Genomic DNA, 18,537 nt, shown 5'->3' with positions numbered 1-18,537 from the left:
AAAATATTTGAAACATCTAGAACATTATTGATAATTTTAATTGACTATTATGGCTGGGAAGAGAGGCAGGGTTGTCTTATATATCAACAGTATGATGACAATTACAGTAAGTGCAACAGAAAGTATTCTGAATATCATTAGAAATGACAGAAATTAATCTCAAGTGGGTATCTCCAGTCGTCTTATGTCCAACTGTTTCCAACTAGAGCTACGCCTGCCAAGTAAAGTTTTAACTTATGGTCTAGACACACATCTTGGTTACAATGGAAAATGCCATAATTGGTACCTTATATTACATTGCGGGATACAGTCTACGACTGATCCCAAATGTGTATTCACATGACAAAAACAGCACTATCCAGCAGACACATAATCATGAGCACAGGCACATTCATTTGACATGTACCATCTTAAGTATTGAATCTGCATGATTGAAAAGTCTTGTGTAGGTTAAACAAACCCCAAAAAAGATTATTTGGGTACGGTAAGTGTTTTATTTTCCTATTTTCTAGAGTTCTTTTCGGATGGAGAGTCCCATTACCTATTTGTCCCCAAAAACACATATTTAGTGTTCAGATTGAATAAAACATGTAATGAAAACTACATTTAGACATTAATATATTTGGTCCCCAATTATACCACCCATTTTTCACCTCTGGTTCACAGCAGAAGGCCAGCAAGGAGGATAGGAGCATAATTTGTCCCCATGTTTTTTTACGTACGGAAATGTTACTTATCGGCAGCATTCTCAGTTTCTCAGATAAAGCTTATGCTTTTAAATGTAGTTAAACACGCATCCCCCTGATGTTAAGGGACAGTGACGGATTTACAGTGGCTAAAATATTTGCTTATCTCCATCTTCTATAATACGAAATACTTCAGACATTCAATATTATTATTACTAGGCCCAATGAACGGGCCTAGATAATTATTTTATACAGAGTTGCAAACTACTGTATTTACCCTACATAATTCTTTACTGTTTTAGTAATTTTAAAGCCACTCTTAGGCTATGTAGGATGGTTTGTTTCAACTGGCAGTCTTATTTTTCACATTTTATGACCTGTAAAAATGTATGTAACAAAAAAAATATTTTAGCCTGCTTTCGCTAGCATAATATATTGTATGGAACCTATACAAGACAGGTTACTCAATACTCGCTTTCAGAGCTGAATTTTTAATCTCATGCCCTGGTGCATCTTGGAAATTTTCAGGCTTGGTTGCTTAATGTATTGTGTGAGCTCATTTTCAGGATCGGTTGCATATGAGGTGCGTGATAACAGTGAATAACCTCTTCCTATGCTGAAAAGGCACTGGGGCCAGCTTAGCAGTCATTACCTCTACCCAGTCCTCCATGCCTGGCCCAATACCAAAACAAGATGGTTTAATAAAGAAATGGGAAAGGTAACCACAAGATGAAAAAAACATCTGCAAAAGCACAGCCGCAGACAAACCACACGGAGGTCTGAACGGCCACAAAAATGCAAAGGGTCCTTTGCTTGTTCTGTATATCAGCTCAAGCATTAAGGAATCCATTGTGCACTTGGTCAGAACTGCTAGAAAGCTTGAACTACAGTATACATGCCAGCCTAAGATGTATATGCTTTTGTAAGACTGACCCAGCCAGGGCAAATATTTAGGAAACAAATGACCCCCCCCCCAGATGTTTTATCAGATGTCAAGGATATCCAAGGTAATAGTCAGGAATATTCAGGGGTCAATATACTGTACATATCACAGAACGGAAAGCAGTTAGTGGTCATGGTGCGTAAAGATGTGTATCTATGTGTAATTACATTGGGTTTTAAAATGGTGTATGCATATAGCTATGCGGCTAAAAAAATGGTGCAATGAACAAAAGCTAACTAGGTACAAGACCCTCACACACCTCATCAACTCATTGGAAATTCTGCTGAGTGAGGAGGACAATGAGGGAAATGTGGCAAAGCCGTGACTGCATGTAGGTGGTATGTGGATAACAGCCTAGTTTTCTCCCCAGAGTCAATCGGTCTTCATATTTTTCCCTGATTTAATGATATCCGAGCATCCAAATCTGTTTTTATTATAAAGGTATATTTTCTTACAAGCTATAAGGTTTTCATGTTTCACGGAGGTTATCCAGCTAACATACTATCTCAGGTATCATTTATATTTAACCAAGGTATACTACACCACTGTGTAAAATAAAATGATGAATATTTCAGTGACTTGGCACATCACGTCTAGTGCAGGTTTTGCCCTCAACACGTGAACTGTGGTGTGATGGTAATTCACGCTCTATTTATGTTAAGGCTTCTCTATTTCTCTGCATGCATACTGCTCGATAATCAAGACACCTATTGGAACAGGCAACAGCAGGGACACAGTCCCAATCATTGTGAATGTGAAATCATTGTGAAAATTGGGACAAATGACAGCTTTGATAAGAATGCTATGTCATTGAAGGCTGCAAAGGTATTAAATGGGGGACAGATAGTTGCGTTGCATAGTGTCTTGAAATTACTGTGCAGGGCACAAGGAGGCTTTCAGGGACATGTTGTTTAAGAACAATGCATTCATGTTCCTTTACTAATATCCCAAAATAGAGAAATATTTTATTAAATTAATGATAAATTTACTAATGATATATTTTTATTTAAAGAAATGGCTCACATTCAAATATGAATTTTGCAGGTAGGTTGATATAGACTGAGCCTTAAAATGAATGAACTCACCAGGGAAGAGCTGCACTATTCAGCCCAGGGGACAAGTCTAGCCTAAAGGCCCAGTAATATGGGCATTCAAAACAAAGCTGATGGACTGGAGCAATGGGTGGTTTTACTGCTTGTGGCTAATGTGTTTTGGGAATTTTTCATGACACTCACATGCCTTAGTGATGCCCATCCTCTACTGATATAATACAGACCTCAGAAACAATGGGCATTATAACTGCTTGCCTAACATGTTTAGGGATTGGGGTGCTGTTACAGTACCATTTTGCATTGCATTTGGCTATTTGAGGCCATGGGTGGTCCAAATGACATACATTCCCCTCTTAATCACCTGGACCATGAAGTCAGAGAGCTCCCCTCCCTCAAGGTTATCCAGGACACACAGTCCTGTATAATCCTTTGCTTGACCCAAGGCTTGAAGCCACACTGAATTCCAGAGCTTACTGAATACAGAAATTCTAACTATGCAGACGGCGTGTTCCGTTCACCTCTGCAGAGGACAAGAGAGGTGCCCAGCTCTTGAAAGACTTTTCTATAAGGTTGAACTTACCAATTATGCCATATAAGCCTTTCTTGGTATGTGTGGTATGCATACAAACATTAAAGAATTAATATTTGTATTTTCCATTTAACTTTAGAAGATCTTTCTTGTATAGCGGATGTGTGATTACCCATGCCTAGGAAGGAGTAGAACTGAATCCATCAGAATAGGCTTACGGTTAATTGGGTCAGCACATGTTCCAGAGATATATTGTATTACACAAGAAAAAAATAGCACACAATAAATAAGGCATAAGAACTTCAAATCATCTGTAAGACAACATGGCTTGTATACAAAAACCTGAAGAATTGCCTGAAATCTTGATTCGATGAAAGTTTCCGGCAGCACCGGCCAAGATTTGCTTTGTGTTGATATCAGGTTTTATGTTGTCAAACGTGTCGACAAACAGTATTTTCCTATGAGTGTTATACAAATCTGATGCTGCAGAATGAAATATTGTTTGCACAAACAAGCAACATTATATCAAGGCCCTTGCAAATATATTCTTTTTACATCCTTATAGCAAATTATATCTCAGCTTAGGACATGATTCACCTCCTACCCAGAAGCTTCAAATTACTGTTTAGATTAGGCCGGAGCCAATTAACTGCGGCAACTTTCTTTACGGAAACTCACCTAAAATCGTCTTTGTTATATTGCAAGTGAACGTGAAATAAATTGAATGCTGCATATTGTTATTTGTGCCTCAAAATTACTTCTTTGGAATTATTTTTTTATCCCAACAATTAATAAGGAAATCTATTGGATTTTGTTAGGTATTGAGCTAGAAATGAGTACCAAAACTTTTACTATCTTTTCAGATTTTAGCCTATTTTTGCACCCAAATGTGATTTCCCCACTTCTTCCAGCTCCTTGCTTTGCAGGAGATGCATTTGGCCAAGAGATTCCACAAGGCCAACAAGGCATGTCTTTAGAGTTTGTTTGGCAAGCAGTCTCAGAGATATCAGCTCTGCGCTTCCATCAATGAACTTAACTGAGGAGAACGGTGCAGTGCCTTGTGTTACCATGGAAGGTGAAGGAGTTTATTACTCAGAGGAACTTAAACAAGTTATGTAAAAAAAAGTAAGGGGAACCTATCCAGGTCTATTCTTGGACCACTATGGACATTTATGACTAGATTCTGTGAAAATGGTCTTTATAATTTTGTTTTTCTAAAAAATGTATATTTCTCCACGTTTACTGTGATTGAGTCCTTAACTCTGATGTTAAAATATCTCAGGTTCTAATAGTTTTCATTTCCCTTGCTGCTGTTATTTTATTTGATTAAAGCTGAACACCAATTGTTCCCCTGGGAATAACTGAGCCTTGCTAGACGCATCTAGATTTGGAATAGCTTTTTCATAACAGGAAACAGATCACAAAGCACCAGAGGCTTGGTACATTATGACCTGCCGGGGGAAGCATGCACCTGGTTGGCACTGCTAATATTTAAGCATAGCCCAGATCGTCTCATCGTCGAACAGTAGGCATTTGCCCCTATATGATGTGCTTAGTTTGCCCTAATTGTATAATGCTTAGGCTCAGTATCATTTTAAGGATGATACCACTTTGTCCATAACTGAGCTTTCGGCGTCTTACCCAGATTCCAGGGGCCTTTTCTTAAATTTTTTTACCAATCTTAAGGTAAAAGAGAAAATCCTCATACACACAGTCTGGAGTGGACTTCATAGTATTTTCACTGTGATTTAATGACACCTGAGCATCCCAAATGGTGCTTTTCTCATTTATTATTTATTGATTTTTGTAGCCTCATCAAGTTTCATAACAATTTAGAACAAAATGTCATCAGGGCCCTACACTAGTATATAACAATTACATTCAATCCTATAATACAGATGACAATCCAGAATGTCTCCTGACTATGGTTTTTAAAATTATAATTATAAGGTTACTACAATCGAACATGTAACTATTAAAAAAGTTCTCAAGTGTGATTAATGATGTATTATATATTAATTATTCAAGTGTTATTGTAAGTTGCTTGCTAATTCGTGGCTATTTTTTATCCATTTATCATACCACTGTCCATGTAGCTTTGAGGTCATCTCTTTGGGGCAGTTGTTCGGCCTGCATGTTTCCAACTGATGTGAACAGTGAACCGACATCAACTAATTACAGCAGAACAAACATAACAATGGAGCGAGACCTTAGAACAACAGCAGAAGCCATTCAAAATGGCGTGCTGACATTTTGTTTCATCAATAGGTTAATGAAACACAGTCACATAGGGGCTCAAAACGCTGTTGGATTATTTTTTTTTAGATGCAGAACAGTAATCTATATTTCCCATAATGACAATGATTTGTGCTGAAATCACTGACCCTAAAACATACTTTTAATATTACCATTAATATTAATTAACATTATTAATTTTAATAAAGGTAGCTCTCCAGCTGTTATGGAACAGCTCCAACAATCAGCTACCTGTTGACTCTTTAATGCCTCTTATATACTTGCTGAGTATCTAGGGCCATTGTAATTGTTGATTGTTACTTGGCCCTGGGCAAGCATCTGTCTGTTGTCCCCCCCCCCCCACACTGTACTTGAAATACTTGTAGACTACCTGGGCGAAACGGATTTGAAATCTGCACATTTCTGTATAATTATGTATATTAAGGGAAAGTCGAGATTTCTTTTATGTACATATGTGCATATTTATACACGTTATTATGTTTGACAAATGTTTAACTTTAGTCGTCTTGTCTGCTGTCATCTACTTGTTAAACAACTTGCTAACATTTAAACCTCTACAGACTCGCTTAGACGGTAGAATAATATTTTTCTTTTTCAGATATCGACTAATTCTCCCCTGTCTCCCCTCTTTCTTTCTTTTTTTTTTTTTCTTTTCTTCCCGTCAAAATCTCTGGTGAGCTCCAGTTTCAGAGAAATAGTGGAGCAAAAACCATTTTACCGCTGGGGCCTCCTTCTTGAAAGAAAATGAGGTCTTTGTTTATATTCTTGCAATATCCACTTTATTGCAAATAAAACTAAATGAGCTGTATGGTTAGTTAACCAATTTGACGCCAAAGGGAATTTCATAGATCTGTTATTTCAGGGGTGGCTTTAAATTTCAAGAGCCCCTATGGGAAAGGATTCAGGAGGCTGGTATAAACACAAGAAATTAATATAATTAATCACATACAAAGGAATTTATTACATGCTTATGCAAGGCTGTCTCATATTTTTCAAATGTGTTTCCTTTTTTACCTATATGTGGGGATCATATAGATTATTTGGGATTCGAAGCAACCATGTATGTTAGCTATACGGTATCATCACATATGGTTCTTATAGTTGATGTAGAAAAGTTGCATATGGTACAATCTTATATGTTCCAGTGATTTTCGGCTATATTTTTCACTCTTTTAATCCATGTATGTCAGAGATTTGGCAGCTTTATAAACCATAAATATTTGAGTTACTAGAAGTGGAGAAAGTTCAGTCTTGTTAGCTTGAAAGGAACAGAAGCAGGTAATAAATTAAACTGATATTTCTGACGCCTGACTCTGATAGCTAGCTAGATAGTAGCAAGCTCTGTCCCTATGGTTTAGCTCATTCCTGTCAGCATAAATGTGTTTATAATCCAATCATTGGCTGCCAGAACATTCCGTAGACACCTGGTGCAACAGAGACCTGGAGCATTTTCCCAATGTATTAAACCCACTTGTGTTGGTATCAATACATGACCTTGCTCCCTGGATTCCATACATGTTAATCGCCATGATCACTTATAAAGTTAATCGTTTATTTGCAAGGTTAGTGTATTTTTTGCCTCATGAACCCTGTGTAATATTTGGATATTTGATACTTGTGGGTCAACTCCCATTTGGACACACTTGGGTTTGGATAGTTATGTTGTTATTATGTTGCTTTTCGCTCAATACCATTTTGTTTCTATTGTCACACTTGAGGCATCTTGACATTATGTAACAGACAATTTTAAGTTTAAAATATGCAACATTAACAATAACAAGAGCACAGATAAGACATTATGGTACCAAAGGCAAAGGGATTCCTACTCTTGTGAGGTTACAGCGTACTCTGACAGGATATATCTTTTATCTACCTCCATGGTAGGATCCAAGTAGAGTTGATGCACACAGAAACCTCTTACCAGACAATACAAACATAGAATTTGACTGTAGATAAAAACCACATACCCCATGTAGTCTGCCTGGTTTTGTTCTGATATAAAGACGCAAAACTTGATTAGTCATTGGTATTGTCAATTCAAATGCCTATGCCATGCTCTCAACTTCTCATCTACTACCCTCTCAGTAAAACTATTATTGCAGCCAGAAAAGAGAGGAGGTACGTCAAGGGATCACTTTCACTTGAAATAGGCAATGTTCAAAGTTTGATCATGACTGACTGCTGGAGCAACGACTGTGACCAGATGACTGTCTTCAGGCAGTCTGTCGGTTGCCTAGAGAAAATGCACGTAACTTCTAAAGTACAAGCTGCGCTTTCAAAGCTCTAATGGCATTGAAAACGTAGCTAGACTTTTCCAAAAGAAACCAAGGTTATTTTTAAAGTTTAGTAGAACTTTCCCTTAATAATAAAGTTTTTTTTAAATAAAAGAAGTAAGGCTTTTTAAAAGAAAAAAGAAAACATCTTGCAGGCTTCATAGGTACAGTTTGTGCTCAATCTTGATTTGTAAAATTAATTTGTCTTCAAAATTCTCTTCTAATTATTACCATACACGACTGTAGTGTCCATCTTAGAGAAAACACCTACCTGGTGCCAGCTCACAGCTGTTCAAAAATTCCATGATATAATTCACTCGTTCTCCTATTTAGAAATTGAGAAAAAAAAAATCATATTTCACAATATATGCCTCAAGAGGATAGCGAGTTGATCTGAAATGAAATATTTCTTCTCACTGACTTAACTCTGCAGTATGTTGGGCCAACCATGTTCCCTGGGGAAAGTAATGCGTGATGCCTCATAATGCAGAGTTACTGTAATGTTTTTAACCTTACTGCATTAACTATGCACCTGGAAGTGCCAACCCAGATCTGCTTGCATGCGAATGCCTAAATTGTAAAGCGAAGTTGATAAGAAAAGCACCCCACCCATTGTTTAGTAACGTTGTAAAGGTAAGTCCAGACGTGGATCTCCTTGCTCACTGATGAAGCCCTTGGGAGGCCAAAACATGTTTGGGGTTTTTGCTTCGCTTGTGCAGAGGAGATTTCTGTTCTAGGCTTCCATTGTGGAAGAGCCTGGTCTGATATGCTGTGGGATGTTTTTCCTCTGTAATGGCACAAGTGAGCTAAAAAATCGAGATGGTCCCGAGATGGTCAGGGATTACCTGAAAGCAAAACCACTTGGTATGGTTTAGTGAATAAGCCTCAGTTTTTTTCAGAATATGAAAGAATTGAACCAAATACTATAAATGGTACAAAATACAACATTGCCCCTGCAAAGTGATTTCTAAAAATATCAATTACTAAAACTACATTGAGAAACATACTTGGGGAAGGGTTTGATGGGAGTGAAGAGCTGCTTCCCTGGAACTCCAGATTACTTTTATGGGACAGGTGAGAAGCATTTGGCCATGTGCACCCACCCACTGTGACACACTGTCAGCAGCTATGCACAAATACTACTTGTGAACTGAAGTAAACTGAAAACAGTGATACAGAAGTGAAAGGTCAGATCAGGTCAAGTACAGTTTGTCCACTATGAAAAGTGTTTATGTTGTCCCTCCGGCTCCCTGTTATTTCATTTTTATTCTTCTTAATACTTTTCACTTCAAGATTTGAAAAAGTACATAATGAACCTCCTCCTCCTCCTGCTGGTATTCAATTGATTGCCAACCTTGGCTCCCCATACATAACACATTTCAATCACTGCATGCATACAAAAAAGTATAAAATAATAATCATTTAAAAGCAAATGTGCATTTCTACACCTCATTCCAGCTGTGCTGAAAATGGCAGTTTAACCACATCTATGGTTTGCAAGCTGACATTTGTTCTCAAATGCGAGCAAGAGGGATTTAATGATTTAGCCTAAAAGCCATAGGATGGTTAAGAGAATTATTCCATTTGATTCATAATTGTTAAGTTCTAAGAAAGTATGAAATAAGTTGCTATGAAAAACACTGCTGAACAAATGAGGTGCCAAGAATTTGGGGGTAAAATGAGTCATGTTCTGTGGTATATAGAACCTATTTCTATTCTAAAGGGACACTGTAGAGTCCCAGAGAGCCCCCATGAACATGAAAAATTATAAAAATCTTTATAAAGGCTTTTTAGCATAAATTGATTAATCATGTGCTTTTTGGGTTATTTAGTTTAAAACTAAGTTCCTATTTTAGATGACTAGAGTTACGCAATAAAAAGTGGCAACATTACCACGTCTTGTCCTGAATTATTTCCTTTTGCCTCACCCGGCCTTACAAAGGTGATCTGAACAAAAGTCAGCCACTAAAATTGGATGAATAATCATGCAGATCCTGAGAAAAGGAAGCTAAAACCATTTAAAATGGATTGTGTAAGAGGATTTTATACATTTTCTGAGAATGGTGATCATACCTGGGATGATCACCCTACATTTAGGTAGTCCTGCCACCAATGAAACCACTGAAGAGGGAGAGCTTGGGGTAGCCTGCCTTGGGAAGTTCCCAGGTGTGATCACCAATCACCAGTAAGTAAGCCAATGCTAAGATGGCATAATAAGAAAAAGAGGCTTGCCTGGGCCATTAAGCACCGCCAGTGGACTACTGAAGACTAGAAGAAGGTCTTATGGACCAATGAATAAAAATTTGAGATATTCGGTTCATCACCCAGGGTTTTTGTACGCTAAGTAGGCAAAAGGATGGTCCCTCAGTGTGTGACACCAACTTTAAAACATGGAGGAGGAAGTGTGATGGTCTGGGGCCCTTTTGTGCCATGCAATACCCTCTGGTACACGCATAGTTGGTCAGGTTAATGATCCAAAACATTCATTCAGGCTGTGTCAGAACAACCATAGAAGAAAAGAACAAGACCATGGGCTTCAAATCATGGAATGGCCAGCACAGTCTCCAGACTTAAACCTCATCGAGCTGCTTTGGGATGAACTGGACAGAAGGGTGAAAGCAAATCAACCAAGTGCAACAGATTCAATCAAGTGCAACAGATTTGTGGGAACTTATGCAACAGCGTTGGGAAGGACATTCAGAACAATGTTTGGTTTACATTGTAAAAAAGAATGCCACGACTGTGTTCGGGTGTTATATCTGCAAAAGGTGCCTGCTTACCTTACATTTAGGAAAACAATTCCATGATTCCAAACCATTTTTTATGTCCAATGGTTTGTGTGTTCTATGATTTAGTTTTAGAGTACATTAAGGCATTAAACTGCGTAAATTTTAATAAAAACTGGAAAAATGGGGGTGTTGTAAAACTTTTGACCGGTAGTGTATATAGTGCGAAATAAGAAATATACATCAACCCCTTCACAACAAAGCCCCTACATTTACGGGCTCACAATGCATTGTCCTTAATGGGTTTAAGGACAACCCTTTGTCCATAAGGGGTTAATAGAGGTGTTATTATTTACTGTGTTACAGTAAAACCGTCTACTGTCTGATGTGGGAGGTGTTAAATTTATTACACAAGCTTTTTTGCCTTATAATTCCAGTTTTCCCTAAACATTCCATGTGTTTACAAATTATGTCCTAAGCACCTATGTTTCTTCTTGTTGTTACAGATTGAAGCCAGTATGTCCCTCGGTCAAGGTACTTTACTTTTGTTGGTGGCTGCTATGGGATCCGTGTCTGGAGGTGGACCGGCAGGAGCAGCTTATCCTCAAATGAAATACATGAATCCAATGGTCAAAGGACCACTGGGCCCACCTTTTAGAGAAGGGAAAGGCCAATATTTAGGTAAGAGCCTAATTGGACCACTGCTGAAATAAGTTTCGATCTCAATTTTTTTGCTGTGCTCAAACAGAATGAATCATAATGGTTCTTCTACACGTTTTATAATATCTTGCAACATAAGTGATCATGTGTCTTTTTCACACATTTCTACTGTCTATCCCAAATGTTTACACTTTTGTAAAGTTTCCCCTGCTGGTAGTCTGTAGCATATATTTATCACCCAAACTTTAATTTAGCTTCCATATCTCTTGATATACAATGCTGTAGTTGTTTGATTTAATACAATGGGCTATACCAAGGAAGGCAGAATTGAAATAATTTTCAAAAGGGTCAAAGCAAAAATCTCATACTGATGTAATTATACATGATGCTACAAATCTATGTATCTGCCATCAGATAGATTGCAGCTTGTTTCACCCCTGTCTACTGCACATGCAACTTTTCCATTTCATATTACCCTAAGCTTGAAAGACATGTATTCACAAAATGCCACTAGATGGCATCACAGTTTAAAATTTAGCAAAACATATTGCTGCTGTCAGTGGTTCATCTGTAAGGAGAAAAATGTGAATGAATGACTGGATAAACATAACAAATAGTATTCAGGGCTGGCCCATCATATTTTGCTCCCTAGGTCCAACCATTAAATGCTGCCCTCAAAACCACGCTCATGCACTCTCACACTCTCTTTCTCACGTGGTCACTTCCTATCTTTTCTGCTGACTGCTGCTCCCTGCTTACTTTCCCACAGCCCTCTTGCCTCGTCTTGTTCTTCTGCCTTCTTTCTTCCCAAGTTAACACATGACACAAGATAACGTACTCTGTCAATGTTTTTGTGTTTTTTGAATGTGCACAAGACATCTGTTACAAGTCAAGCTGATTTATAGCCCCCATTAATAAAGAATATATATATAAATATATATATATATATAGAGTAGAGGTTGTAGCCGTATTAGTCCAGTGGTGTCAATATCAAATAACAGATGGAATAAGTATCTTGTGATAATACCTTTTTTATTGGACTAACAGAATTTTAGAACTTTAGACTTGAGAAAGATATGCTTTAGACTTGAGAAAGGGAGAAGAGCTCCCGAAAGCTTGTCATTCTAAAATTCTGTTAGTCCAATAAAAAAGGTATTATCACAAGATACTTATTCCATCTGTTATTTGATATATATATATATATATATAAGTATATGAATATATACAGTATTTTAAAATAAGAGAAATGGCTTGTGTCCTTAGGTTGTCACCTAAACATAATTATAGCAAAACTTGATTGATCTCCAGGTTGTACGAATCTGAAAATTCTTGGCACACAAAGCGTCAGTCCAACACAATAAGATGTAGTATTATTGCTGGTCATCTCCACCAAATCATGTAAAACCCAGCAGAGATGCATTTAGCTTGGATGTGGGCACTGTCCTCACTGCTGAGATATGACATTGTATCACAGTGCCCTGTCTCTTAATGGCACACAGAGCCAGGTACTCCATAGTATGGAAGCTGTGACAGTTTGGCACAGTCCTCCATATTGTAAATGGGAAGGTTAGGAACATCAGGGATCTGCCTTGAGCAACTGCTCAGTAAAGGGCTTGACCAACAAGACATCTGCCTCTGGTTTTGCTAGAGAAGGACTGCTGCCTACCTTGATCGGTCACCCTAACTCAGCATCTTCAGATGTTGTAACTGCAAAGGGAGAATGAGATCTGAGTAAAAATATTCATGGTTGCTCCCCACTGCACTGCAAGCACTGTGACCTTGTGGCAATCCTACAAGTTGAATAGAAAATGCTTATGGGAAAAGAAATATATGAAACAGAAGTGCACTAGTCTTGAATAGCATGAAAGAAGTTTAATTCAAATGGCTGTGAATTCACTGAATAACTGTATAGCAGAAGTGGCAAAGGCTTATGTTACATGGCAGATATAAACTGATTCTTAAGCCCAAAGAATAAACAATATATATTGAAGATCACAGTGAGCTTAGGTATGTGCTACCTTAAAACTACAAAGAAATACTTACATACTGTAAGTTAATATGCCTAGAATATCTGCAGGGCTTTATTCTAATGTACAAAAGTGTGCAGAGCTAACGATACAAAGTATGAAAATGGACAAAAAGACAATGTAACTGATACAGCTGGGAATGTACTTTGTTGCATTTTTAGACGCAAGCTTTTTGCAAACTGTTTCACTTACTTTATGTGACCATACTTAATACAAACACATTTTTCTTAAAGTATAGATGATTTGTAATTTTATATGCCTTAGTAGAATTGTGTTGCGCTTTAACATTAATCTGTAGCCGTAGCCTTCATTATTGTAGCAGTGAGCTAGCGATTCACAAATATACCAGCTGTGGGTTTAATGTTGCTGTTCCACCTTGTTTTATAACTAAATGGAGAGTTAAAACTATGATATAGTTATCATATGTTGTATTTACCAGATTATGCACACATGAACCCACACCATCATATTACTTGGCAACACTTTGAGCAGTTTCAATGTCAATGCCACCCAATATTTTTATTGGGTTATCACCAACATGCCTGCCTGGCTACTAGTATATGGTATGGTTCCGGGAAAAAGTATGTGAACCCTTTAGGATTACTTGGATTTTTGCATATATTGGTCATAAAACTTGATCTGATCTTCAACTCAGTCACAAAAATAGACAAACACAGTCTACTTCAACTAGTAATAGATAAACAATTATGTATCTTTATTGAACACACTGTGTAAATTTTCACAGTGCAGGTTGGAAGATGTATGTGAACCCCAAGGCTAATAACTTCTCCAAAAGTTAATTGTGGTGAGAAGTTCACTAACCCAGAGTCCAATAAGGTGAGATTGAAGGTGCTGGTCAGAGCTGTCCTGTCCTGTGTTCATGGGGGGGGCACCACAAAAGAAGCCACTGCAGTCCCCAAAATATCTGTAGTTTGCAAAACAGCACATCGATGCGCTACTAGCATAATATTCTCTGGACAGATGAAACCGAACTTGTTTTGGAGGCAAACTCAATGTTATGTGTGGAGAAAAAAGGCACAGCACACCAACATCAAAACCTTGTCCCAACTGTAAAGTATGATGGAGGGGACACAATGGTTTGGGACTTCTCTATTGACTCAGGGCCTGGAAAACTTGCTATCATTAATGGAAAAATAAATTCCCAAGTATATCAAGACATTTTGTAGAAGAGTAAATCAACAACAGAATTTTGACAAAAAAAAAACCTTCTGTGGCCCAGTCATAACCTCAAACCAATTGTGATCATGACCTTAAAAGAGAGATTCACATCACACATCCCAAGAATAAGGCAAGATTGGGGTCAGCCTTGTCTTCAGCAAGTTCCAAAGCTAAGGTTCCCCAAAAACAGTTTTGAAAAGACAAATGGTGCAGAAATTACTAATGCAGGTCTGATCTACAACTAAAGAAAACATTTGTTGGAGGTTATTGATACCAAAGGAGAGTCAACCAGTTATGAAATCCAAGGGTTCACTTACTTTTTCTACCAGCGCTGTGAATATTTACATTGTGTGTTTAATAAAGACATGAAAATGTATAATTGTTCAATTAGTTGTTGTCTATTGTTAAAGAACAGAAATGTAATAACAAATAACAAATTTAATAACCAATTTATATGCAGGAATCCAGGTATTTCCAAATGGTTCACATACTTTTTTTAACTGTAGATACATAATAAATACCAAGCAAATTTTATTTTATTGTAAGGATATTCTGGATTGCCCAATAATAACTTTTTTGCTTATACAAGGAATACAAATGAGTCTTGATTTTCACATTTCCTGTTCTGGGCTAGGTACGAGATCTAGCCACAGAGAGGTTTGAGGGGGAAAAAACAGAAATCAGATGCGGGTCCTTGTAATGACAAGGATAGACAGACCAAAAATGAAACCAGAATAACAAGATAGGCAACTAAAATGGGCAGGATCAGGTGAATATTGAGCCCAACATTTCTGATGGCAGCTCTGTTAACATTCTGTTAACTACTCTTGGTCAGTCTACCCTTGTCCTTTCAATGACCTGATTTATTGGCCACTGTCCTTAAAGTGCTAGTCTGGTACTGATTGATACTGCCATTGCCATGTGATTGCTGTCACTGTACACGCCAGTTCATGTTATTTCAGTTTATAATGTTGAGTATGCCACTCTTACAGTCACGGTAATGTAGTTGTCTTGTCTCTGCAGACATGCCACCGATTCTGGACCTTAAAGGAGAGCCAGGACCAGCTGGAAAACCTGGTCCTAGAGGACCACCTGGACAACCCGGACCACCAGGAAAACCAGGAATAGGAAAACCTGGATTACAAGGGCCACAAGGCCCTGCTGGTCCACCTGGATTTTCAGGAATTGGCAAACCAGGTTTACCAGGAATGCCTGGCAAGGGAGGTAGCAAGGGATTACCTGGTGCCAAAGGGGAGCCTGGAATGAGGGGAGATCAAGGGCCTCGTGGGATGCCTGGTCCTCCTGGAATTCCTGGCCCGGCAGGGATTTCTTCTAATGGGAAACCAGGTATGCAAGGTGCACCAGGTCAACCAGGCCTAAGGGGTGAGCCTGGAACAAAGGGTGAACCAGGGCTAAGGGGAGAAAAGGGTATTAAAGGAGATGCAGGAATCGGAAAGCCAGGTTTACCTGGGATCCGTGGAGCTGGAGGGCCACCAGGGCCCATGGGTCCGCCAGGGCCTCCTGGGAATGGTAAGGCAGGGCTTAATGGATTACCAGGTGCATCAGGAGACAAAGGAGATGTAGGACCACCAGGGGCACCTGGTGTGATTGGTCTTCCAGGCCCACAGGGCCCTCCAGGAAAACCAGGTTTAGATGGGATTGGCAAACCTGGTCTAGATGGACTACCAGGTCTCCAGGGTCATATGGGGCCAAAAGGAGAACCAGGTTTAAGAGGTTTACCAGGTTTGTCTGGGGCGCCTGGTTATGGAAAACCAGGTCTTCCTGGTTTAAAAGGGGACCGTGGACTTCCTGGGGCACCAGGAGGAATTGGAGAAAAAGGAGAGCCAGGATTAGATGGAGAGCCTGGAATTCAGGGACCACAGGGCATCATTGGGCCTCCAGGACTTCCTGGGTCAATGGGGTTGCCAGGGAAAAATGGTCTACCAGGTTTAAAGGGTGATATAGGACAAAGTGGCCATCCTGGACTACCAGGAGTGCCAGGGAATCAAGGCCCTAATGGATTAGCAGGAAAGCCAGGGTTTCCAGGGGAAAGGGGGCTTCCTGGTCCTCAGGGTCTTCAAGGTCCAACTGGACCAAAAGGCGATGCAGGCTTAATTGGACTCCCTGGTTTACCAGGTCACGCAGGTAGCATAGGGTCAAAGGGGGAAAGTGGGATTCCAGGACAACCAGGCCCACGTGGTCCAGCAGGTATACCAGGTTTGCAAGGATCATCTGGCCCTATTGGGCCTCAGGGGCTACCAGGATTAAAAGGGGAACCTGGCGTTCCCGGAGTTCCTGGTAAAAGCATCACTGGAGAGCCAGGGCCTACAGGGCCCATTGGACCTGCGGGTGTTCCAGGCTCCCCTGGTTTAAATGGTCAGCCAGGTCCACCTGGGCCTCCAGGTCCACCAGGGCCGCCTGGCCTTTATACTGATGGTGGCATTGCTGGCCTTCACTTGCCAGATGGAGGGGTGGAGGGTGCTACAGTCTTGGGGAATGGTAAACCTGGAAAGCCACAGTATGGGACTGGAGAATTGTCTGCCAAAATAGCTCCAGCATTTACTGCCATCCTTACCACGCCATTCCCACCTTCTGGTATGCCTATCAAGTTTGACAGGACTTTGTACAATGGCCAAAATGGTTACAATCCACTGACTGGGATATTCACCTGTCCTCTGCCTGGAGTCTATTACTTTGCGTATCATGTTCACATGAAAGGCACCAACATCTGGGTTGCCTTGTACAAGAACAATGTACCTGCTACCTATACTTATGATGAATATAAAAAAGGATACATGGACCAAGCTTCTGGGAGTGCAGTACTCGAACTGAAAGAAAATGACCAGGTTTGGATTCAGATGCCATCAGACCAAGCTAATGGATTATATTCAACAGAGTATATTCACTCTTCTTTCTCTGGCTTCCTCCTATGTCCTACATAATGGACATGAGACATGGTACCCATCTTTAGTCATAAACTGCCTTTAAAAAGTAACATGCAAAACAAACAAAAAAATCTATGTATCCTTCTTTATCTACTGGGGATAAAAGCACAGAAGTGAAATGAATATTTTTTCTGTTGAGAAAAGCGTACAAGAAATAGGAAACAACAATATTTTTCAGCAATATTTCTCAACATAATTTGCAATACGTCACGTTATTACCAAGTGGCAAGTGAAACAGAACTGTGGGATTGTGCCTTAATTGCACTAACCTTCAGGTTACAACTCATTTCAAAGAGTTTTGAACTCAACTGAAAGAATTCCCCAGTTTGTGTCTTTTAATTTTATTTTTTAATGTTTTGTTTGAGTAATTTATCTGTATCTGCTATGTTGCTACTCAGTAGTATTCTAGTTTTAAAAACACTGCACCTAAGTATTATGAGGATGTTGTACAGTTAGTAATGGTTTCTAATTTCCATGACAACTGTTTATTGAGAAAGGCATCAGACAGTACTAGGGATATCTAGAACTTTTTTGGAATTATTGGATTTTTTTAATACAATATATATATATATTTATATATTGTCATACACCAGCCTCCTGCTCAAAAGTATTCTAGAAAACAGAATGTCAGTAAGACATCTAAAATTATTTTAATATGTGAAGCATCATAAAAATCAATTTCTTAATTTTATGTAAGGAAACAACCATGCTTTTTTACACAATTGGTGGTTCCATTGGAACCCAAAAGCAGTAATTGTCATAAATATCCATAATAATACAAGTAACTCAAGTATAATAGATTACGCTGTTATTTTTGTTTATTTTTCCTTAGGGGCAAGTTGCACATTTAATGCAAAATTCCTAATTACAAAAATGAATTTATGTGTATAGCAATCTTTTTCAAATATACCAAAATTGTGTGTATTTAGAAATGATGAGAAATTAGTGAAAATTTACAACAGGTAAAATTAGATCCCATTGGATTATTTTATGCAACCAACACACTGAAACTGGTATCTTTATACCTAGACCATTGCTTTAATATTCATTTTAATTAGATCTAAGTCACCATATAGAAGCAATAGGTTTAGGTTAGATCAAGTGTTTTTCTTCTGTTGATGGGAAGTGGCAATTTTTTAAAAAAAGGAGCCATTGGGTCAAAATCATTATCCCAATACTGTTGGTTTGACAAGTTTTGTTGACTGGCTGCATAATGCAGAAACCAAAATGTGACGTAAGGCCATCCTCAAGACATTAGTAA

At 38.7% G+C, this 18,537-nt stretch overlaps 1 protein-coding gene across 1 annotated transcript in view; it reads left to right on the top strand.

The window, feature by feature from the left end:
* COL8A2 (collagen type VIII alpha 2 chain) overlaps positions 1-18,094 on the top strand; it is a 39,961-nt gene extending 21,867 nt beyond the window's left edge. The window contains exons 3-4 of the mRNA XM_053454667.1: positions 10,972-11,146; positions 15,355-18,094. Coding sequence (XP_053310642.1) covers positions 10,984-11,146; positions 15,355-17,273 — 2,082 coding nt within the window. The 5' untranslated portion in view covers positions 10,972-10,983 and the 3' untranslated portion in view covers positions 17,274-18,094. The remainder of the gene's footprint in view (positions 1-10,971; positions 11,147-15,354) is intronic.
* Positions 18,095-18,537: the final 443 nt, after the last annotated feature.

The sequence above is a fragment of the Spea bombifrons genome, chromosome 2 (assembly GCF_027358695.1).
Source record: "Spea bombifrons isolate aSpeBom1 chromosome 2, aSpeBom1.2.pri, whole genome shotgun sequence".
NCBI lineage: Eukaryota > Metazoa > Chordata > Amphibia > Anura > Pelobatidae > Spea > Spea bombifrons.
This window is presented reverse-complemented; position numbering and strand designations above follow the sequence as displayed.